We start from the raw sequence: 19615 nt of genomic DNA, 5'->3' as shown, positions 1-19615 counted from the left end.
TCCATACCATCATGTAATAACATAAGACAATTTGCTTAGGCCTTGATGAATCCCAGCAACCTTTCAGAGGCTGCCTAAACCTTAAAACCTTTGGAGATTTAAAGAAGGAAAACGTGCGCTGAGATGTGGTTAAGCCCAGCTACTCAGGGTCAGGTCTGTCAGGAAGCAAGATGATGACGTGTCTCTCTACAAACTCCAGAACCTTGTCAGCTCAACAGTTCAGGGAATGGTATCAGCCAAAGATCCATCATGTGGTGGACAGCTTGTTTGAGCCTAAACAAACCAAAGAGAATGGAGGAAAGAGTTAAGGCAAAGTGTTGAAGTACAGTGATGTAAATGAAAACAACATTAGTTTCCCTCGGTATAATCAGAGCCAATACAGTCACTGTGGTTATATATCATCCAGACAGATGTGATATTTATTTCTTTTATTTTTCTTATTTATTTATTTATTCATTTATTTATTTGGATCCCCATTAACCACTACCAAGGAAGCGACTACTCTTCCTGGGGTCAAGTGAACATTACATCATAATGCCAAACAATAATATAAATTAAAATCAAAGACAACACGCACTGTTTTCACAGCCCTGACATTATCACACCAATATACAATCTTTAAACGCGATTTCATTTTTTAAAAAGGGCTCAATAATTTTGTAATACAGTCGGCCAGTGTAGTTTATAGCAAACATTTTTTCATCTGCATTAATCCACATTCGGTGCAGCAGGGACTGTTTCCACCAGCAGGACAAAGCTTGTGGGATTAAGTCATGATGAGCTGCAGTGTGTGTTTTTGGACAACAATGGAGGAATAAAATACATCAGGCTTTAGATGCACACACACACACACACACACACACACACACACACACACACACAACACTTTTGGAGACATTTATTGTTTGTTTTTTCATTAGATTCATTGACAATAAAACAATTTACGAAAAACACTAGCACTTTCCTTTAAAGGAGCTAATTGTCATTTTTGCTATTACTACATAGCTAGCATTAGCATTAACAGCTGTTTGCTCACCAGTCTAGAGGGAGTTGTGAGTTCAGCATCAAACTTCATTCATTTACTCACAAACAGTGTTGGGAAACCAACTAGCTTGTTTTGCCTTTATTTCTATCACTTCTCTTATTCTACCAAAGTTAGCAGGCTAACCAACCAACCCTGGTCCAGTTGGACCGTCTCATCACCTTCCCATACTGAGTCACTGAAGAAGCAGCTGCTCAGACGTTTTATAACCTACTGTGTCGTTAACACCATAGCTGGAGCTCTTTGCAAGACTGGTAAGTAAACAGCTGTTAATGCTAACCTATATAGCAATAACAAAACTTACAAATAGGTTCTTTAAGGCTTCTCAGATGAACCTTTTTCTCTGTTTCTCCTGCACTTGTTCCAGCACTGTAACACTGGCTGTGCCTTCACTACTACAAATTAGCTGAGCACATATCTGGAAGCTCTCAGTGCCCGTTAACAATAGAGCTGTCACTGGCCTGAGAACATAGTGTTCCTACACCAGAAACCAACACACACAACAATTAATCCCACTTATTAGCTCAGTTGTCAAAACTACTCAGAGTTGAAATCAAACGTGTAAACTTCAACAGCTCTAATGAAGCTTAATTGCTCGGGAAGTTTGTTTTCACAACACCGTCAGTAACTACAAGCACTCAGTGTTTATGAGCTACCAAGGATTTTCAAGCAAAGGGAAAAGAAGCTAGATATAAATTCCATGCTTACACTGAAAACCATCAGCGCTCAACAATTTTTGAGCTCAGCTGCGAGCGCAGCCCTCTGCCATAGATGGAAACAAGCTCTTTATTTAGAGGGTTCAAGAACAGCTTGCTCTCTTACTGTGGAACATAATCACCACATTTGTAAACGTAAAGCAGGGCTTTGAATGTAACCATTCATCTTGAGTTACCATGTTGTCGATCAGACATCAAGGCTCTCCAAGGCCTGCGCTCTCCACAGCAACCTACCTTGTATTAGAGAGCCTAAAAAGCTTTGCCACAAAGTGCCAAGGAGCCCTGGGTCCTAATAACAGCACCATAAAGAGCCAACTTATAGCAATTACAGTAAGTATTAATACAACATTAGGCACATGGTCATTTCTGTAGTTTGCTTTGACTGTGTTAACTGACTATTTATGTGTGGCACAGTCACAGTTGTGGAGAAGGCACTACAAATAAACATGCTGGCATCTCAGCAGGTTTTTTTTTTTAACAAAAGTAACCATTTCCTCTGCAGAAATAACTTGAAATTTCACACCCTCATTCTGTCCAGCTGCTCCAGCAGTTTGGGGTTTGATTTGATTTCCTGGGACACAGTTCTTTATAACCAGACATTAAATGTGTCCGTAGAACAGCTCTAATTTCCGGTGTTGAAATAATGAAAACCGGTTTGAGCCGGGTCAAATTACAGCACAGCACATTGTCCAGTATTTTAAAGAATGTCACTGAAGCCTTGCTGTGTTAAAATGATGACTGTAATAGTGATGATAATGCTGGTGATTCACTGCTGGCCTGTGGTGATTGGACCGTTGCAGAGCTCTGAGTGTGTGAGCGTGTGTGGGAGGGTACTTGTCTCCAAAGTTGGATGCTTCCAGTATAAATACACATGAAGAAATATATATTCAAACCCTGTGGATTCACCTTTTGCATTTCTTTTATATCAGACTCTGTGATGTGACTGAGGGACGGCTGAAGGCCAATTGGAGGGAACCCTTGTGTTAAATTGGATTGTATGAACGATAAGGACTGTGGCCCAAATCTACCATATTCACCAAGGATAAGGTTCAGTGAAATGCTGCTGTGCTGGTATAATTTTCTTCAATAATATTATATTATACAGGCTTTTTTTGCACTGCTGAAATTCTACAATAATATTGAACATATTATAGTAGAACATGTAGTTATCCTTTCAGAGGGGATAGAACAAAATCTGAAGCAGTAATACTTTCACATCTACTCTGTTGCAGGTGACGTTTATCATTTGTACATGAGCTCATTCATTATGAACAGTAATATAGTTTTTGAACAGGGTTCCTTTTATGGCAGTAATGGAATATCAACAGAAAATAATGAATGCACAGTATGTCTTGATCCTTGGTGCCACTGGCTGTGTCTAACTACTGGATCATTTAGACAAATGTGGCGTTAGAAAGGTTAAACACTCCTGACATGTTCATATACACGACTTTAATTTAAAATAATTGAAATTTACTTATGTGTAAAACTAAAACAATTGTATACATTGTATGTAGTGAAGTTATTGTCTCTACATTCTCTCCATAGAGCTATTTAAGTAAACAAAATGAACGGGGTCACACAAACCCAGAGGAGCAGCTTATTACTAGATGAATGCTGTAGGTTTCATATTCAGTCTGCCGACTGACACTTGAACACACCTCCCCGAAGACTGCTCAGCATGGCTGCTCATGGTGTTAGCCCACAAATATAATAGTTTTCCCTTTCTATACAGCTAATATAAAGCAGTTACAAAACTGGAAGCTTTGTGTTTACAGCACCAAAAGGCTTCTACTGTGAGACAGATCATTGTAATGAGTGTATTGCAGATCATTATATTAGTGATCAGAAGTGAGGCCCGGAACACTATTCATATTTTCCAGGAGCCATGCGCTGCAGTGTATGTGTTGGCATCATAGATTTAGAAATTTGCTTTTAAATTTTACTGATCCAACAATTGAGGTTCCTAAATAGTTTGAATCAAATCACTTGAATTTCAGTGCTGGCAGTTTACCACTGTGAGACGTGTGTTTTTTTTGTTTGGTTTTTTTGTGTTTTTTTTTTTTGCTGTATTCTGTGCACACTGAGTGTCTGATGTAGAAACTGAACACATTAGTGTTTTCTCCTCCTCAGCCATTGTGTGTCACTGAGAGGCCAAGACGCTGCATCCTCAACCTATTTCCCAGGCTGGGGCTCCGCACCACAGCTTGAGAAGCCCAAGTCCCCTTTAGTCGTTCCCTTTTTAGCCTCCTTTTTACCTCTTTCAAACAATGGATCCTGCCCCACATCAAGCAGTAGCCCCCCAAACAGTCAGTGAATAAAGTTAGTCCAACATGCAGCCCTTAAACCCACCCCAAGACTGCTGCCGGGCAGCCACACTCGCAGAATTGTTTGTTAATAGTCCAATTAGATAATTGCCATCTTTCACTCCTTTTCCTCTCTGTTTCCCATAAAAGCATGAATGGCACTCAAGGAGGGGGGCAGCTTGAAGAGGGCTTCTGGCCAGCTGAGGTGACAAGAAGGGCCAGAGAATGTTCCTTGCACTAGGCCACTGGTTTGAATTGAATCATTGTGGCCTAATCAATGGTCTTATTGGATTACTGGCCACTGCTGTGTTCAGAGATATTGTTGCAGTGACAATGAAAATAGCTAAGAGTTGGTGGTTGGGTGGGTGGGTAGTGGGCTGGAAGGCGAGCGGTGAGAGAGGTAGGGGCCATTCCAGGGGCATGCATGTGTGAGAGTGTAGGCAGTCTAAGCACTAATGACAAGTTTTGTTCTCCTGTTTTGTCTTTTTCAAATGTGTAGGTTAGGATTATGAGAACTGAGGATGGTGCAATCATCTTAATCCTGCAGGATGTGGTGTTAGTGGCCAGGACCCTGCTCTCTGAATCCACGCAGGACGACTCAGGAAACTTTCACACAATCCCTGTCAAACCAGAGCTGCGTTGTTAGCTGAAGCTGGCTCGCTCGTCACTGCCTTCATAAATTTTGATTGACATGGATTTGTTCACTATGCTTTTTTTCCACCTATCTCTCTCGTTCCCTCTCTGGCTCTTTCCCAGTTCCTCTTGCCTACAGTAGCATAGTGGTGAGATCTGCACATTGCAAAAACCTGGTGATTGGCGAGAGTGCCAAGAAAAAGACGGAATCAAAGTTCGCTGACATGCTGCAGCAATCAGGTGCACTGTGAAAAGTCTCGGGGAAAAATGCCTGGCCGTGGTCTGTGGATGGAAGAATGAAGCACCCGGGAACTTTTTTCAGGTCTGGAAGAGTCATACCCCTGTGATTGTGTGCGTTCATGTGGGGTTCAGGGAGGCTTGGTTGCGAGACAAGACTAATCATTTGTCTTGATTCCCTGGGCTGAGAGCAGGAAAACAGAGGGGGACGGGACGAGCAAACCCCTCTATCAAGACCTGATCTATTTCCCCAAACAATTTAGTGTATTCATGAGGTTACGCAAATGTGGAGGCAGCAAAATTACCGTAATCAATTGAAACAGCGAGTGCGCATCCATGGCTCTGATTATTTGAAGATCATCTATCAGCCTGATGTCTATGTAACGAGGAAAGGGGGGCACTGAATTACTGTTGAGTTTCACTGAGAAGTCCATGATCATTGGGCAAAGGGAGTTTGGTCAGTGATAATAGGGCTCCTTAGTCTGGCGACAGAAATATTTCACCAAGCATTAGATAGCTGACTGTGCCGTGCTGAAAGGTGCTGTTTTGAAACTAAAACCCACACTGTCCGGACGAGCTGCTGCTCCGTGCTCTCCGTAATCTCCTTTTTTTTTTCACCTGACAAAGGAAAAAAAAGACAAACCGCAGGTCCAAAAGGATAAACTGAGAATGGAGGTCAGATACAACCAAGAGACGGACGGGATGGTGTTGAAGAATGGACTAAAGGAGGGGAAGGATAGCAAGGACTCCCAGGGCAGCTTGTCCAAAAGCTTCCTCAAGGAGCAGCAGGACTCCTTTTCCCCCTCTGGGACTCTAGACAACTGCGAGAAGAACAGAGGGAGCACAGGGGACCCAGACTACTGTCGGAGAATACTAGTCCGAGGTAAGGCTGGTTTTTTCGTTTGTTTCTTTGTTTGTTTTTAACAAACTTGCAGTTCGGTACTGAAGGAATCGTCCAGATGAACGGTGTGACCTGCTGTTAGATTCCCATGTATTTTACAATCAGAGAATCTTACAGAACCAAGTTGTAAAATGAGGCCTTGGTAATATCAGACATTGGTTGTTGATGCATAGAGAGAAAAAAGACAAATCACCTGTTTTAGTTATGAGGATTTTACTTAATTTTAAAATTTAAGTTAATAGCAAAAATATCCCCTTAAACTAAAAATCGTTTTTTTTAATTTACATTTATGGAGCCTATTTAAATGAAGAGGCATCTGGATTTGTTTTTTTTTTCTTTCTTTCTTTCTTCTGTTTGTGTAACTTTATTATTGGTCATGAAATGTACTCAATTGTTATGAAAAAACAATAATGTATCTTTAATTTTATGCCAATCTTTCTGCATAACCGTAGTGATTTTGTTTCATTTTTATTACATTTTTATAAAGACTGAGATGAACTACATCTTTCTTCATATGTCATACTTATATAATACATGCTGTTAGATTATTCAAAAGTGTTTAATTTTAATTATCAAAATTACATTTTCATGTGTATTTACCTGTTTAATTCAAATATGTGCAAGGTCATGTATTTAAGGAAAAATGCCTGCGGGGTTTTACACTGTAGGTTTGCATTTCACTTCCAGAGAGATACATATTGAAATGATAAATATTCAATCACACAAAAAAATAAAGAAATGTGAATTTCTTTGTACAGATATTTAATGTTAACAAACCATACGTGGATTTGTGTTTATGTCTGTCAGGGGCTCAGAGAGTCAGTTGTGTGATTTCCATCATAATAAAATAGGATTAATTACACAAGATATAACAAGACAGAGCCGCCTCAAAATATAGAGAAAAGTTTTGTATTGAAATATATTTTCAGACAATCATGTAATATATATGTTTTAATATTCATTCATTTATTTGTTTGTTATTTGTTATTAATTAAATGATTGTAAATTGATTTTTTTGAAACACTGCAACAACTTTTTATTTTGAAAGGATGTAAAAATTTTACACATATTTGTTAAGCAGAGATTGGTAACATTACTTTAATATACTTCTGATGACAACACACATTGTTGTAATTTCTCTTTTGTGGTAACATAGGTTTGAGTTAAATGAGTGAATGGAAATAGAACCGCATCATGTTTCAGTCATTTTTATTTCATGTTTTTTCTGTTGTTAGTTGCACAAATTTGTCAGCACCTGATATAAATGTGTCTTAATACATGTAAATTAAATTCCTATCAAATAACACAACAACAACATTATGGAGTTTTCTGTCACTTATGACACTTCATCTGGATTTATATTTTCCAATTTCATAATTTAAAACATAGTGAATCGTCTGTGATAATACATTATAATAAATAATTTAAACAAACAGTATTTGTCTCATCATGCACATCGTGAACATATACTTAAATTCAATAAATAAAATCACAATTTGACATATTATTATGAATTCTCAGTATTTCCACATTGGAGCTCCCTATAGTAGTAGTAGTAATGGTAGTAGTAGTAATAATAATAATAATAATAATAATAATAATAATAATAATAATAATAATAATAATAATAATAATAATAATATTGTTTCAGGTAAACCTGGGAATAAATTGTATGTATCTGTTTTAATTGCCTCTGTATTTGCCTGAACATTGTTGATTCAAAGAGCTTCTTGTTGCAGATGCTAAAGGCTCCATCAGAGAGATAATTCTGCCGAAGGGTCTGGATCTGGACCGGCCCAAACGGACCCGCACCTCCTTCACTGCAGAGCAGCTCTACCGGTTAGAGATGGAGTTTCAGAGGTGCCAGTATGTGGTTGGGAGGGAAAGGACTGAACTGGCCCGCCAGCTCAATCTGTCTGAAACTCAGGTAGGTATGCATCATACTTGTACCTACTAAACCTAAAAATGATGACCTGATTCTGTGTAAACAGGAAAATTTACTGAGTAACAGACATAATGGATCCTTTTACTTTTAATTGATTCAATGTAATTTTCTTTTTTTTTCCTCTTTACACCTACTCACTGCATCTGTCCTGACTTTAAATAGTCATGTTCCAGTCTGTGAGGAGTCCCTCTAATCCCTGTTTGTCTATATCATATAAAGTAATATGATCAGATACATACAGTCCAAAGATAAAAGAAGAGTTTAGTGCATCACAGCTGATCATATTCATGAATACAAACATTACTGATGTTAACAAACATTTAACAGCACCAGTAATGAAACTAGCTGTTGTGGAGTGCTGCTGGTTGTATTCACAGACTCATCAGAGCTCACACAGTCTCACTGTCTTCATTCTTTGTTTGAGGATTTCACACGGACATATATTAAACTGTATGAACTTTATGGTAAATGTAATTGATCTTGATTTATAGAGCGTTTGACGTTGCCAAACACTGTCATTAGAGAAAATCTCAGACTTCCTCCTCACGTGGTGCATATTGGATCAACAGCGGGCCCTGCAGTGTCCGCTGTGGGTGAACTGCGTTTGACACCAGATTCACCCGGTCACCCTGTGACTTGGACTGAAGGGAACCCCCGGCTGTCAGCATCAAAGCTCTGCTGTGTTTTCAGCCACAGTTTCGTTCATCTATTTTATTCCTGTTTTAAATGTGCGAAGCGGCTAACGGTGCCATCAGCTTGGTGTTCGGTGTTGATGTGCTGAGGCTTTCAGAGCGGCTGAAGGAGGTTGACCCATAGTGGAGGTCTGTGAGGGGTCGACCTGTTCTCACAAAACGACGGCACAACCAACAACAAACACACGGCTCCTTTTATTAACAGCTGTGTAGATTTTACTTTTTATATTTTAAAATTTTTCATTTGGCTGCTTTTCTGTTTTTTTTTTGTTTTTTTTTACAAAAACTGAAAATTGAAGACGTTATTTTGCTCACATAAAGATAGTATAGATTTGAGGCAGGACAAAGGCTCCAGGGTTTTTCTTCAAGTGATGAAAAAATGCTTTTTAATGATAGCGTGGTGAAATGAACATGTAGCCCTGTCACTCCCAGCTAGTCACTGTGTGTGCACCTCATCTTTGTTTGAGCGACCAGCTCCACCTTATTGTTTTATGTGCCTCTAAAATGAACCAGATGTTCTGAGCAAACAGAAAACACATTGAATTCTCCTCTGGACATGAAATGGTTGTTAACAGCTACTGAGGAGTTAAACCTCCTATTGGAGTGAAGGAAAAAAATATTCAAATGTGATTGGACTACCAACAGAATTGAGCTAGAGGCTTGCTGCTGATTGGTACATGCAAATGTTGTTCTATATTAAAGCAATCAGGTGTGATTACACAAGACTTAAAGGTACAATACATAGAAAAGCCTGTATTTATTTCAGTTTTGACATTTATTCAATTTAGACGACTGTGTGGAAGAACACAATGGATGTGTCAAAATAACATCATCAACAAGAATGTCCTCTTTTTTCCATCATTGTGGAAATAAAGTGAGTTTTTTCTCTTCAGGTTAATACAACAGAAGCTGCTGCACACAGTCTGTCAGAAATATTTGAAGCTAAACCTTTTGGTTGTGACAATGATATATTTATTCCGGTAAGGGGAGATTTGTAGATCTTTACATTTTCAGAAATTAAAGGAGGTGTAACTATGGCAACCGCTTTTGATTTTTAAAAAGGCCAGGTTCACATTTAGAGTATCTCAGATTCTGTCTGAAATGTGTAACCTATATTTGCAGAGCCAGGGCCGATACAGGTCACTGAAGTCACAGGTGGCCATTTACAATTTGGAGGAATTTGGAAATTTGCAGTAAAAAAAGTAGAACAACTTTTATATAAGTGTGTTGTGTTTTTCTGTCTTTAAAATGTGTTCTTTATCTCAGAACATCTACTGTACACAAACAAAAGGAGGGCTGCAATTTACAGTAACACAGTCAGTTAATGTGTCGTTTAGATTTCCAGTGAAACAATTTATCATTTAGTCCATGAAATGTCAGAAAATAGTGAAATAAAAAACTATCCCCAGTTCTCACAGCTTGATAATTGTTGTTTTCACTATCCAAATATATTCAATTTAAAATCAATAAATAAATGAATAAACTTAGACAATCCTCATGTCTAAGTCCAACAAACGTTTGGCTGTTTTGTTTGATAATTGACTTTAACAATCCAGCCATAACTAAAATTATCCACAGTTCATTTTTGTCAATCTCGACTGATAATTTCAGCTTTAAATAAATCGTCATTATACTGCAATTAGACGACATCGTCATGACAATCAACAAATTCAGTCAAACCAGCAAACAGTAAAATGATTGTATCTGTTTTTCTGAGAACTGAGTGAGTGATTTCAGCTTCTTCAGTGTAACAGACTCAGAATCTCTGAGCGGCTTCACAAAGTTTTAGTTGTTGGTGTTTCTGAGTGAGTGTGTGTGTTTGTGTGTGTGCGTGTGTGTGTGTGTGTGTGTGTGTGTGTGCGTGTGTGTGTGTGTAAGCTTGCCTGTATATATAGCTACGATACATTAAAGAGTATCTGAACATGTGTGTGGTGGGAACACACAGGCGCTTTGTAACTTTTACTGCACGAACAAAAGCTTTAGTAAAATCAATGAACTTCATCTGTGTTGTTGTTGTGTTATTGAGTTGTATAGTTCATGCTGCCATAATCACTACTGAGATGATCAGATTATTGCTGCACTTTAATCACAGCCAGTTTTTTTTACTGCTGCCACTAACAATAGAAAAGCTTTTAATTAAATTCATATTTTTTCTATATGTTATATCTGGCATAAATAATATAAGAACTATATATGATACATTCTCTAAACCCTCTTTCCTCTGTGCTCCTCTCCAGGTGAAGGTCTGGTTCCAGAACCGGCGCACTAAGCAGAAGAAGGACCAGGGGAAGGACTCGGAGCTGCGCTCAGTGGTTTCAGAAACAGCAGCGACCTGCAGCGTGCTCAGACTGCTGGAGCAGGGGCGGCTGCTGACACCTCCGGGCATGCCGGGCCTCCTGCCCCACTGCAGCAGTGGCACCCTGGGCTCCGCCCTGCGCCCTCCCTCCATGGCCATGGCCAGCAATGGCAGCAATGGCAGCAGCGGCGGCAGCAGCACAGGCACAGCGGGCGGCAGCCCACCTCTACCCACCGTTACCAGCTCAGGGACAGTTGCGGGCCTGCAGAGCTCACCTGCGGCTCACAGCCTCTTCAGCTTCCCCATGCCGTCCTTACTCAGTGGCGTCGCCACCCGCATTTCCTCCAATCCCCTGTCCATGGCCGGCTCGCTGGCTGGCAACCTGCAGGAACTCTCAGCCCGCTACCTGAGCTCCTCTGCGTTTGAGCCTTACTCGCGGACCAATGGCAAAGAATCCATGGACAAGAAAATTCTGGAATGATGCTTTGTTTTTACAGAGATGGATTCCTGTTTCCTCTGGACGTGTTTGGTTGTTTTCTTGGCTTTCACTGTCTTTGTTTGGTTTTGCTCAGTCTCTTTCATCTCTCTGTGTCAAGTTCTGTAGCAGTTCATGTGTTCTAGTTGCACATCTGGAGCCTTGTAAAAGGAAGAAAACAAAAACCTGTACAAGCTCATCTGATGGGACCGGGTGGAGGTGGGAGGATTTTGCACAAAATATTCACAACAGGACTTTGTTACAGAGATTTAGAGAGAAACACTCTGAGGTGATCACTGAGGGCTCTTTCAGGTTTCTGATTAACTGATCATTAGTCCTATCTGTTCTAATAACCAGAGAATATGGCTGCTTCATACCACACTGCAGGAGTGGTACATAGTGTATAGCAGGAAGTGAAGGTGACAGAAAGTGTAAAGTGATGGTACCTTTTTGAGTTTTGTTTTATTTTTTGATTGTGTTGGGTAGATGCATGTCACAGTAAGTGGAGGAGGAGTTGTCAAACACCAGCAGCAGCAGTTTGTGAGATCCAATCAGCCGATTTGAATGTTTCAAATTTAAAATGCAGCGTTATGAATGAACAAGCAAGGTCGATTTTTCAACATAGAATTGGGGAAGAAAAAAAAGTGCCTGTTTCTGAAGGTCACTGCAAGGCCAGTGTGAGCGCAGAGCCCAGTGCATTAGATATGCTTTTGCAGATGCCCTGCAAAAATTTATCTCACAAAAAGATCTTTTGTACATCTGTTTGTATTAAGTTTCGACCAAGCCAAAACATAATCCAGAGACGGTGTTGTCATACAGTTTGATGGTTCAATTGTTCAGTGTTGTTTTCTCTATGGTTTGGTGAGGATTTGAACATTTTACAACAGAAGTCTTCACTTTGTGGAATTTTCCTCTTTGAGGTGCAGTACCTGACTTCGTTTGCCTGTGATTTTAATACCACTGTGAGTTCTCAGAGTTTTGTGTACAGTTTCTACTCCATGCAGGAACTAATCACAGGAATGAGCTGCTGAGCAGGAGGGTCTTACAATTGGCTTTTCAGCATTAGTGAGCTGCTTGCTTTGTTGAACACGGCAGCAGGTAACAGGTTTTTCAATCATTCAGATACAGTGAGTTTTACAGTTAGTCCACAGGCAGACTGATACATGTGAAGACTGAGTGACATTATTGTTGTATAAAAGTACTGGAAATAAGAAAAGTACCTTAAATTGTTATTTTATTGTAAATTATTCACTTCTGTAATTAATAGATTATTAGTATCTGGAAAATAATGAATGAATGTATTTGCAGGGTTGAGGAATCAATCAAAAGCTCTTTGGTGCTGTTGTTGTGAAATATCTTGAAATTTGTGAAACGTGTGGTACAAATGTGCATATATATGATGTATCTGGATACAGACAAAGTGTGTTTTCCATTTTTCTTTCATACATGTTGCTATGAATCAAGTTATGATAAATTTCATGACTATTATACCTCTTATATACACTGACCCAATGTGTGTGTGCTCCTGAGAGTTTTTTACACTATTTCTGGTCATGTGACATGCTGGTGTTTTTACTATTCATCCATATTCAACATTTACAACCTGTGGTTATAAACCTGTGATAACAGCAGGATTATAAATTGGCGTGAGAGGTTTTAAAAAGCAATGACAATACGTTTCAGGACTTAACCTAATTATTTCCATCAATCAATTTGCCAATTATTGTATTATTTATTTATTGTACGGTCTATAAAATGTCAGAAAACAGTTTCATCCACGGTGATGTCCTCAGATATCTTGTCTGGTCTGACCAACAGTCAGTTTACAATGATCTACAACAACGAGAAGCAGCAAAAGTCATTGTATCTTAACGAGGGAGCTTCAGGGAGCTTCAGGCACCTCTCAGGGCGGAAAGTGGTCAAATATAATTTAGTTACTATTCTCCTAAAATACACTAGAATTAAACATCAAAGACAAGGAAGTAAAGGTTGGTGTTCTTTCTAGTTTAAAATATCTATGATTAAGTATCAACTCTGTGTCATTGAAACAAAATGTCATGTTTATCTGTCTTTTTTTGGAAACCATTTTTATGTCATCAGAATATGTCATTTACCAGATTAACATATATTTGTGTATATTCAAGATATAGCATTCAAATAAGTTGACCAAATGAAGGTCACTTACCAGCCTAACCAGAGCTTTCAACAGCACCTTACTGTCTTAATCATTAGCCTCTCAGAAATGATGAAAACAGTGTGGTGTGGTTGAAAGTTAAACTAATGTTTTCCAAGGTTATCAATGAACTTCCTTGTTTGGCATTGACACAGTGCAGGTTTTTTTTTTTTTTTGGTGGTAATGAAAACACTTCACCTTCCCCCGCACGCTGTGTGGTGGCTGAGGTATACAGCAGGAGAATTTTACTGGTTCCACCATTAACAAGACCAGGTCAAAACCTAGAACATGGCTGCACCATGTGTGATTAGTGACTGAGGATGTGGTTGAAAACTGTTGTGGGGCTGCTGTAAATAACTGACATCATCATGTCATATTTGCATTCAGTCTAGTATCAGCTGGTTTCAGTCTAGTGTCAGCTGGTTTCAATCTAGTATCAGCTGGTTTCAGTCTAGTGTCAGCAGGGTTTCAGTGTAGTGTTAGCTGGTTTCAGTCTAGTGTCATCTGGTTTCAGTCTAGTGTCATCTGGTTTCAGTGTAATGTCAGCTTGTTTCAGTGTAATGTCAGCTTGTTTCAGTCTACTGTGAGCTGGTTTCCGTCTAGTATCAGCTGGTTTCAGTCTAGTGTCAGCTGGTTGCAGTCAGTCACTCAGTCACTCAGTCAGTCAGTCACACACATTCGCGTTTATAGGGCTGACCTTGTTGTTGTGGTCCAGCCAAAAAAGCAAAAGCTCTACTGGACTGGTAGAGACAGAGAGAGAAAGAGAGAAAACAAATGTTTAAGTAATTTACATAAATTATAAATTGTGAGAAATATGCTGAAAGAAGTGGCAGAAGATACAGACCACAAGCATCTGTTCAGCAGTGTGCCAAGTTAAACAGCAGTGTGGTGTGTAAGTAATTATATGAATTTACTGAAGGACGGTACTTAAATGTGAACAGGGTTTATTTTTAAATATTAAATTAATTTACAGTTTGTAACGTAGTTAAAATTAGCACTAATTTGACCAGGATAACATTAATATGCTGTTTACATATTGATGCATCATTACTAACAGTCAAAATATAATAATACAGCACTCTGTGCTGTTAACAATTGTACTTTTTCTGATCACACTTTTGCGTTTTTATGACAGTACAGAAAGTAAAAGGGCTTTTACTTGTAGAGTGTAGTACTGCAACTTTTATTTAAGACAGGATCTAGGTACTTTGTCCACCACTTTCTGTGAAGAAACTGACCTAAGAGCAACATATGCACTTGGTGAGAACACAGTGGTTTGCAAAGATGCTACTGCAAGTTTAAGGTTGTTTGTAATATTCAGACAATTCTGTGTTCTGGTCTGAGTTTAGTTCTGCTTCTTATTGTAGCACAGCAGAAATGTAGGGACTGTCCAGTAACAGAGAAAACTGAGGCTCTTTTGTGAGCAGAGTCAAAGAAACCAGTCCTCCCCACTGTGTCTTGGGAAACTCCCTAGAGGAAAAAAAGGTCACTCTTATGCCTCCTACACCCTCTCAGCCCCCCCACCCCCACCCACCCATTCTCTCCCTTCACCAGAAAGTCCAATTAGAAGGAAGGTCTGGGAGGTTTTTGTAAGTGGGGGGTTTTGGGGGGAATGTGCATATGTCTGCAGGCGCAGGGCTGTCAGTGCTGCAGACCACCAACATATTCTCTCCCATCACATGGCCCTGTCTTTAAGCTCAAGTTTTAGGAGGTGAAAGAAGGGCTACATCCCGTTTTGTTTTAGTATGTTTTTGTCACACAGTAGATCTCAGGATTAACATGCTAACAAGTCTAAAAAAACAACCCTTTAATAGTACACTGATCTAGTTACATTAAGGTCTGCAGTGCAATAAATCTACAGGATTCCTTCCAGGCATCCCAGTGAAAAACCTGCACATCTTAGTTACTCTGCTTCCTCAGAATAATTAATCCCATTAAGTAATCAAAGGAGTGAGGGGAGTGGAAACCCCCTGAAAGCATAGTTTTTTACTTGTGTATTCTCTAAAACACTTTGCATAAAGCCATGAAATAACCATCATTTTCAGATGAGTTGAAACACAGTAGTTATTTTAATATCACTTTCACAAGTACACCAGTGCTATTAGTGGGTACACAGAAGGAGAACAAAATCCTGGTACATAGTAAAATAGGCTATAGTATTATTTGCTACGTGTGAAAGAGTTGTGGTGATTAGCGTACAGAGAATTATTATCTGCTTCTATGCTTTTCCTCAACAGTCAACTGCTTTGGTTCAGCTAGCTGCAGCTAATCTTGCTGATGAACATATTGGACAATTTAACAGCTAACGAGCCAGATATTTTTCCCAAGAGCAAACTAGCTAAAAGGAGATTGAATACTGGACTGTCATCAGATAAACATAAACAAAACTAATATTGCTCCTGCTAGTTGTGGAAACAGGCAATTGTTTGCTTCAGCAATTACAACTTATGAGTTGTCAATGTTGCATTTATAGCTGTGTCACCCCCCCCCCCAAAAAAAAGAGAAAAAGAAATCAAGTAATTTAGCTTTAATGGAAAGTGTATACCAGAAAAGATCAGTTTTATCTATGATAATAATAATAATAATAACAATAATAATAATAGTCTTATTATTGTATTGTGTTATGTTTTAAGAGGTGATTTGATAGATGTTACTGATTCTGCAAATCTCTGATAGTCAGACAGGGAGCTCCAAAGCTGATAGGCCTTGACAGCAAAAGTTGTCATCTGCATATAAATGATAATGAGTGTTGTATTTGCTAATAATATGACCTAGCGTAAACATATAGAAAACAACAGAGGGCTGAGGGTGGAGCCTTGGGGAACACCACAGGTCAGAGGGGCTGAGCAGGTGATGAAAACACCTTGTTTGACAAGTATGATCTAGAGCAGTCTACTGCTGTGGTATCAAATGCAGTGCAACCATCTCTTCTGTTCTGAAATCTGGTTTAAAATGTTTCAGTCCTGCCACTGGTTCTCAAACTGTCATGTTGTGACTACCTTTCATTTATAAATGGAAAACTGAACTGTTTCACTATGGGAAACTGAGCTGGTTTAGTCCTTAAAGTAAAACAGTCACCTTTAAATTATCTGAAGGAAAAATGTGAGATGAAGAAGATATGCTTATAAAGACATTGAGCACAGTCTGATCCTGTTGCATTAATATTCTTTAATAGTATATGGTGTTTTCAACTACCACAGAGTACTTTCCATAGGACATAAAAGCCATGGGCATAGATATATAAAAGCACATACTCGCCAACCTTAATTAACTCAAAAAATAAACCTGGCTTCATCTGCAAAAATAGTTAATGGTACATTGTTTGGTACATTGTTTTTTTATTTTCTGTACCGACAGGCCTTTTAATAAAACTACTTTGTTTAAAGGTCAGGCTTCTAACTTTGAATAATCAGAGTGGACAAACCAACAAACAAACACATTTGCTAATGTGTTGGCTGAAGCACCAACAGAATCATTTACTAAGTAAGGGACAAAGTATGACTTTAGTGTAACATCATTTTTATCCATTAATTGCACACTGACCAACAGGACAGTCTACTAAATACTATTTCAACTGCAGTCTTTAGGAATTACACGTAGGACACTCTGCAATGCTAAGTTGCTCTGAGCATTTGATTACACCCTTAAAGACTCTGTGAACAGACAACACAATAATCCAACTAATAAAATAAAATAAGTCTGTCCGTCACTCAACATTCAATTGAGGACAGCAATGTCCACATTTAGTCTTCAGAGGAGTAAAAGAAAACATGTATCTCAAACTGGAACGACCATCAATAAACAGAGGAGGTGGTTTATGAAACAACTTCAGTCAGTCACATAGATGCAGTCTTGAGATCACTGTGAGTCATCACTGGGTTTGGGGGGGGGGGGGGGGGGGGTATCAGTAATTCACATGGGATCTCAATGACTCTCCAGGTGTTAATGACTCAATAAGATGTTAAATAAAATTAAATTTGACTAAAACTAACAAACCTTATTGTCAATAGACTAAAACTAAATCAACAGTGGTGCTTTTCAGAGCCTATTCACTGAACCAGCTGCCTGCTCAGAAACACCGTTGATGAGAGCAGTGAATGTGAACCAAAACTCCATGTGGGGGCAAGTTAAGCAAACAATAAGTTGAAAGAGGCTAAAAAGCTCTGTAGAGCTGAGAGGATAATTCTCTGTGTCTTTGTCCCTATGAGCAACATTATTTATAATCATTTTCCTCTTCCATTCATATTAAAAATATTGATTTGTGCAGCTTTAAAGTGATTGAAAGATTGTGGTCATTTTTAAATAGAAAGAGATCAAAATCTCCACATCACCATCTTTCGACTTTTCTAAATAACACACCTCCAGCGATGGCAGTGAAGGGTTGTGTGTTGCAGAATCTCCCAAAGATGAATGTGGTTCCTGTGGTTATCACAGGAATTAGTTTTATACTGTACATCAGGGCTTTGTGTGAGACCTTTAACAACAAAAGCAGCAGACATACAAGATAAATGCATGAATATTATGATATCTATTTTGCCCAAATGGTTGGCTCTGAGGAGTTTGAGGGAAGTCACATCCCTTTGAACTCATCATAAAAGACTCAGGGGAAAAAACAGGTTTTGCTAAAATGAGGGCACTGCTCCTGTAGGAAGAAGCCCTTCACTTGCATTAATTTGCTATTTTTTGCATGCAGCCTGAAACGTTTGGATGAGCTCTCTAGGGGCGGCCATCAGCCTCACCATGGCAGTGCTTACCACTTCAATCTGTAGTGCTTTTTTACCATCAGAGAGCTGTGCGTGTCTGTACGTGATTTGTGACTGCCGGTGTGCTGGTTGTGCAGGGGGCATGGTTCAAAATCATCTTCAAACACTCGCTTACAAGCTATTGTGCAGAACATGCTGCGTCAAATGAGAATGGATCAGAGCCTCAAAAATGAGAAAACAGCAAACCAAGAGTTTTTAAGGGGAAAATGTGTGCAATCATTTCATTTTACCTGTCACTCAACAATTCACTCACCAGGACATTGTGTTGGTCAATGTTTGTGTGTGTGTGTGTGTGTGTGTGTTTGAGTGAGGGAGGGAGGGAGGGGCAGACACAGAGAGAGCACATACTGTATACATTAGGTACAGCAGAGGTATCTAGTTCTTCAGGCTAAAAATCACTAAACATTTCAGTCATATTTTCAATTTCTTATTAATAATTGTTAAATACTGACCAGAGAAAGAGAACCAGACTTTATTTCTTGTTTCTCATTTTATGGGTTTATTTTTGTCATATTTTTGTGAGAAGCCTCCCTGTTTTCAGCTCCTATTTGAATAAGCTGTTGATGCTGCCAGCAGTTAATGCACATGCTCTGTGCACCTGTTGTGACAAGCATCATGTACATTTACATAATTTTCCCCATTAGAACAACAGAGTCGGGACATATTGACTGATCTGCTGCTTAGAGTTTCTCTTCTGAAAATAATTTCCAATAAGTTCTGCTTCTTTTTCCTGTCTGTGCTAAGCCACTCTCCTTGAAACTCAACGGCCCCTGCAGGAGATTTCCAGAGCAAACCAAAGTGGAGAGCATGGAATGATGTGACAGCCATTATAATAAATCAATCAATCAATCAATCAGAATACTTTATTGATCCGAAGGGGGAAATTAGGTTACGTTATAGTTGTTCCCTCAGGAATGGAAGTGTAACAGCAAAGAATAGAGAATATGGAATAATATTATAAAGATAAACATAAAAAGACAAAAATAAAATGTAATTGTCCTTATACTATGATATATGACCACTAAAGATATAAGAAAAAGGTGATAGTTAATATAAATATAAATATAGCAGTATATGGTGTAATTGCACAGTTGAAATTTGCACTTGTCTGAAACAACAGTGGAATAATTGCACTTTGTATTGCACCGAGAATAGAAGTATTGAAATATTGCACTTGTTTGTACTGTTATGTCAGAATTGAACAGTAAGGATAGTATTATAAGTATAAATAATTAGGGTTAGGGTCAGATGAGATGTGTGGAAAAAACATTTGATTAGTGAAATGTTACCTTGAGTTTATAGTTAACACTGACACCACGTTCATCTGCGGCATTATCTCTTTTCCACACAGTGCAGTATTAGACTAATATGGCATTTGCATGGTGTGGGTGATGGTTGGTGTTACTTCTTATCTATCACAGATACTGGACAACTAC

At 38.9% G+C, this 19615-nt stretch overlaps 1 protein-coding gene across 3 annotated transcripts; it reads left to right on the top strand.

Annotated features, from left to right (window-relative positions):
* Positions 1-2690: 2690 nt before the first annotated feature.
* On the top strand, positions 2691-12750 carry vax1 (ventral anterior homeobox 1). 3 transcript variants are annotated; one of them, XM_056396336.1, is made up of 5 exons: positions 2691-2829; positions 4564-5019; positions 5562-5817; positions 7575-7762; positions 10710-12750. In XM_056396336.1, exons 3-5 carry the CDS (start codon positions 5604-5606, stop codon positions 11247-11249), a joined length of 942 nt encoding a protein of 313 aa, XP_056252311.1. In that variant the 5' UTR covers positions 2691-2829; positions 4564-5019; positions 5562-5603; the 3' UTR covers positions 11250-12750. The 3 variants fall into 3 exon arrangements, with proteins under 3 accessions (XP_056252311.1, XP_056252310.1, XP_056252312.1); XM_056396335.1 differs by having other exon boundaries at positions 2692-2829; positions 4564-5817; XM_056396337.1 differs by lacking the exon at positions 4564-5019 and having other exon boundaries at positions 2699-2829.
* Positions 12751-19615: the final 6865 nt, after the last annotated feature.

The sequence above is a fragment of the Seriola aureovittata genome, chromosome 14 (genome assembly GCF_021018895.1).
Source record: "Seriola aureovittata isolate HTS-2021-v1 ecotype China chromosome 14, ASM2101889v1, whole genome shotgun sequence".
In the NCBI taxonomy this organism is placed as follows: Eukaryota; Metazoa; Chordata; class Actinopteri; order Carangiformes; family Carangidae; genus Seriola; species Seriola aureovittata.
Note: the sequence above shows the minus strand (reverse complement) of the source record. Positions and strands in the feature narration are given on the sequence as shown.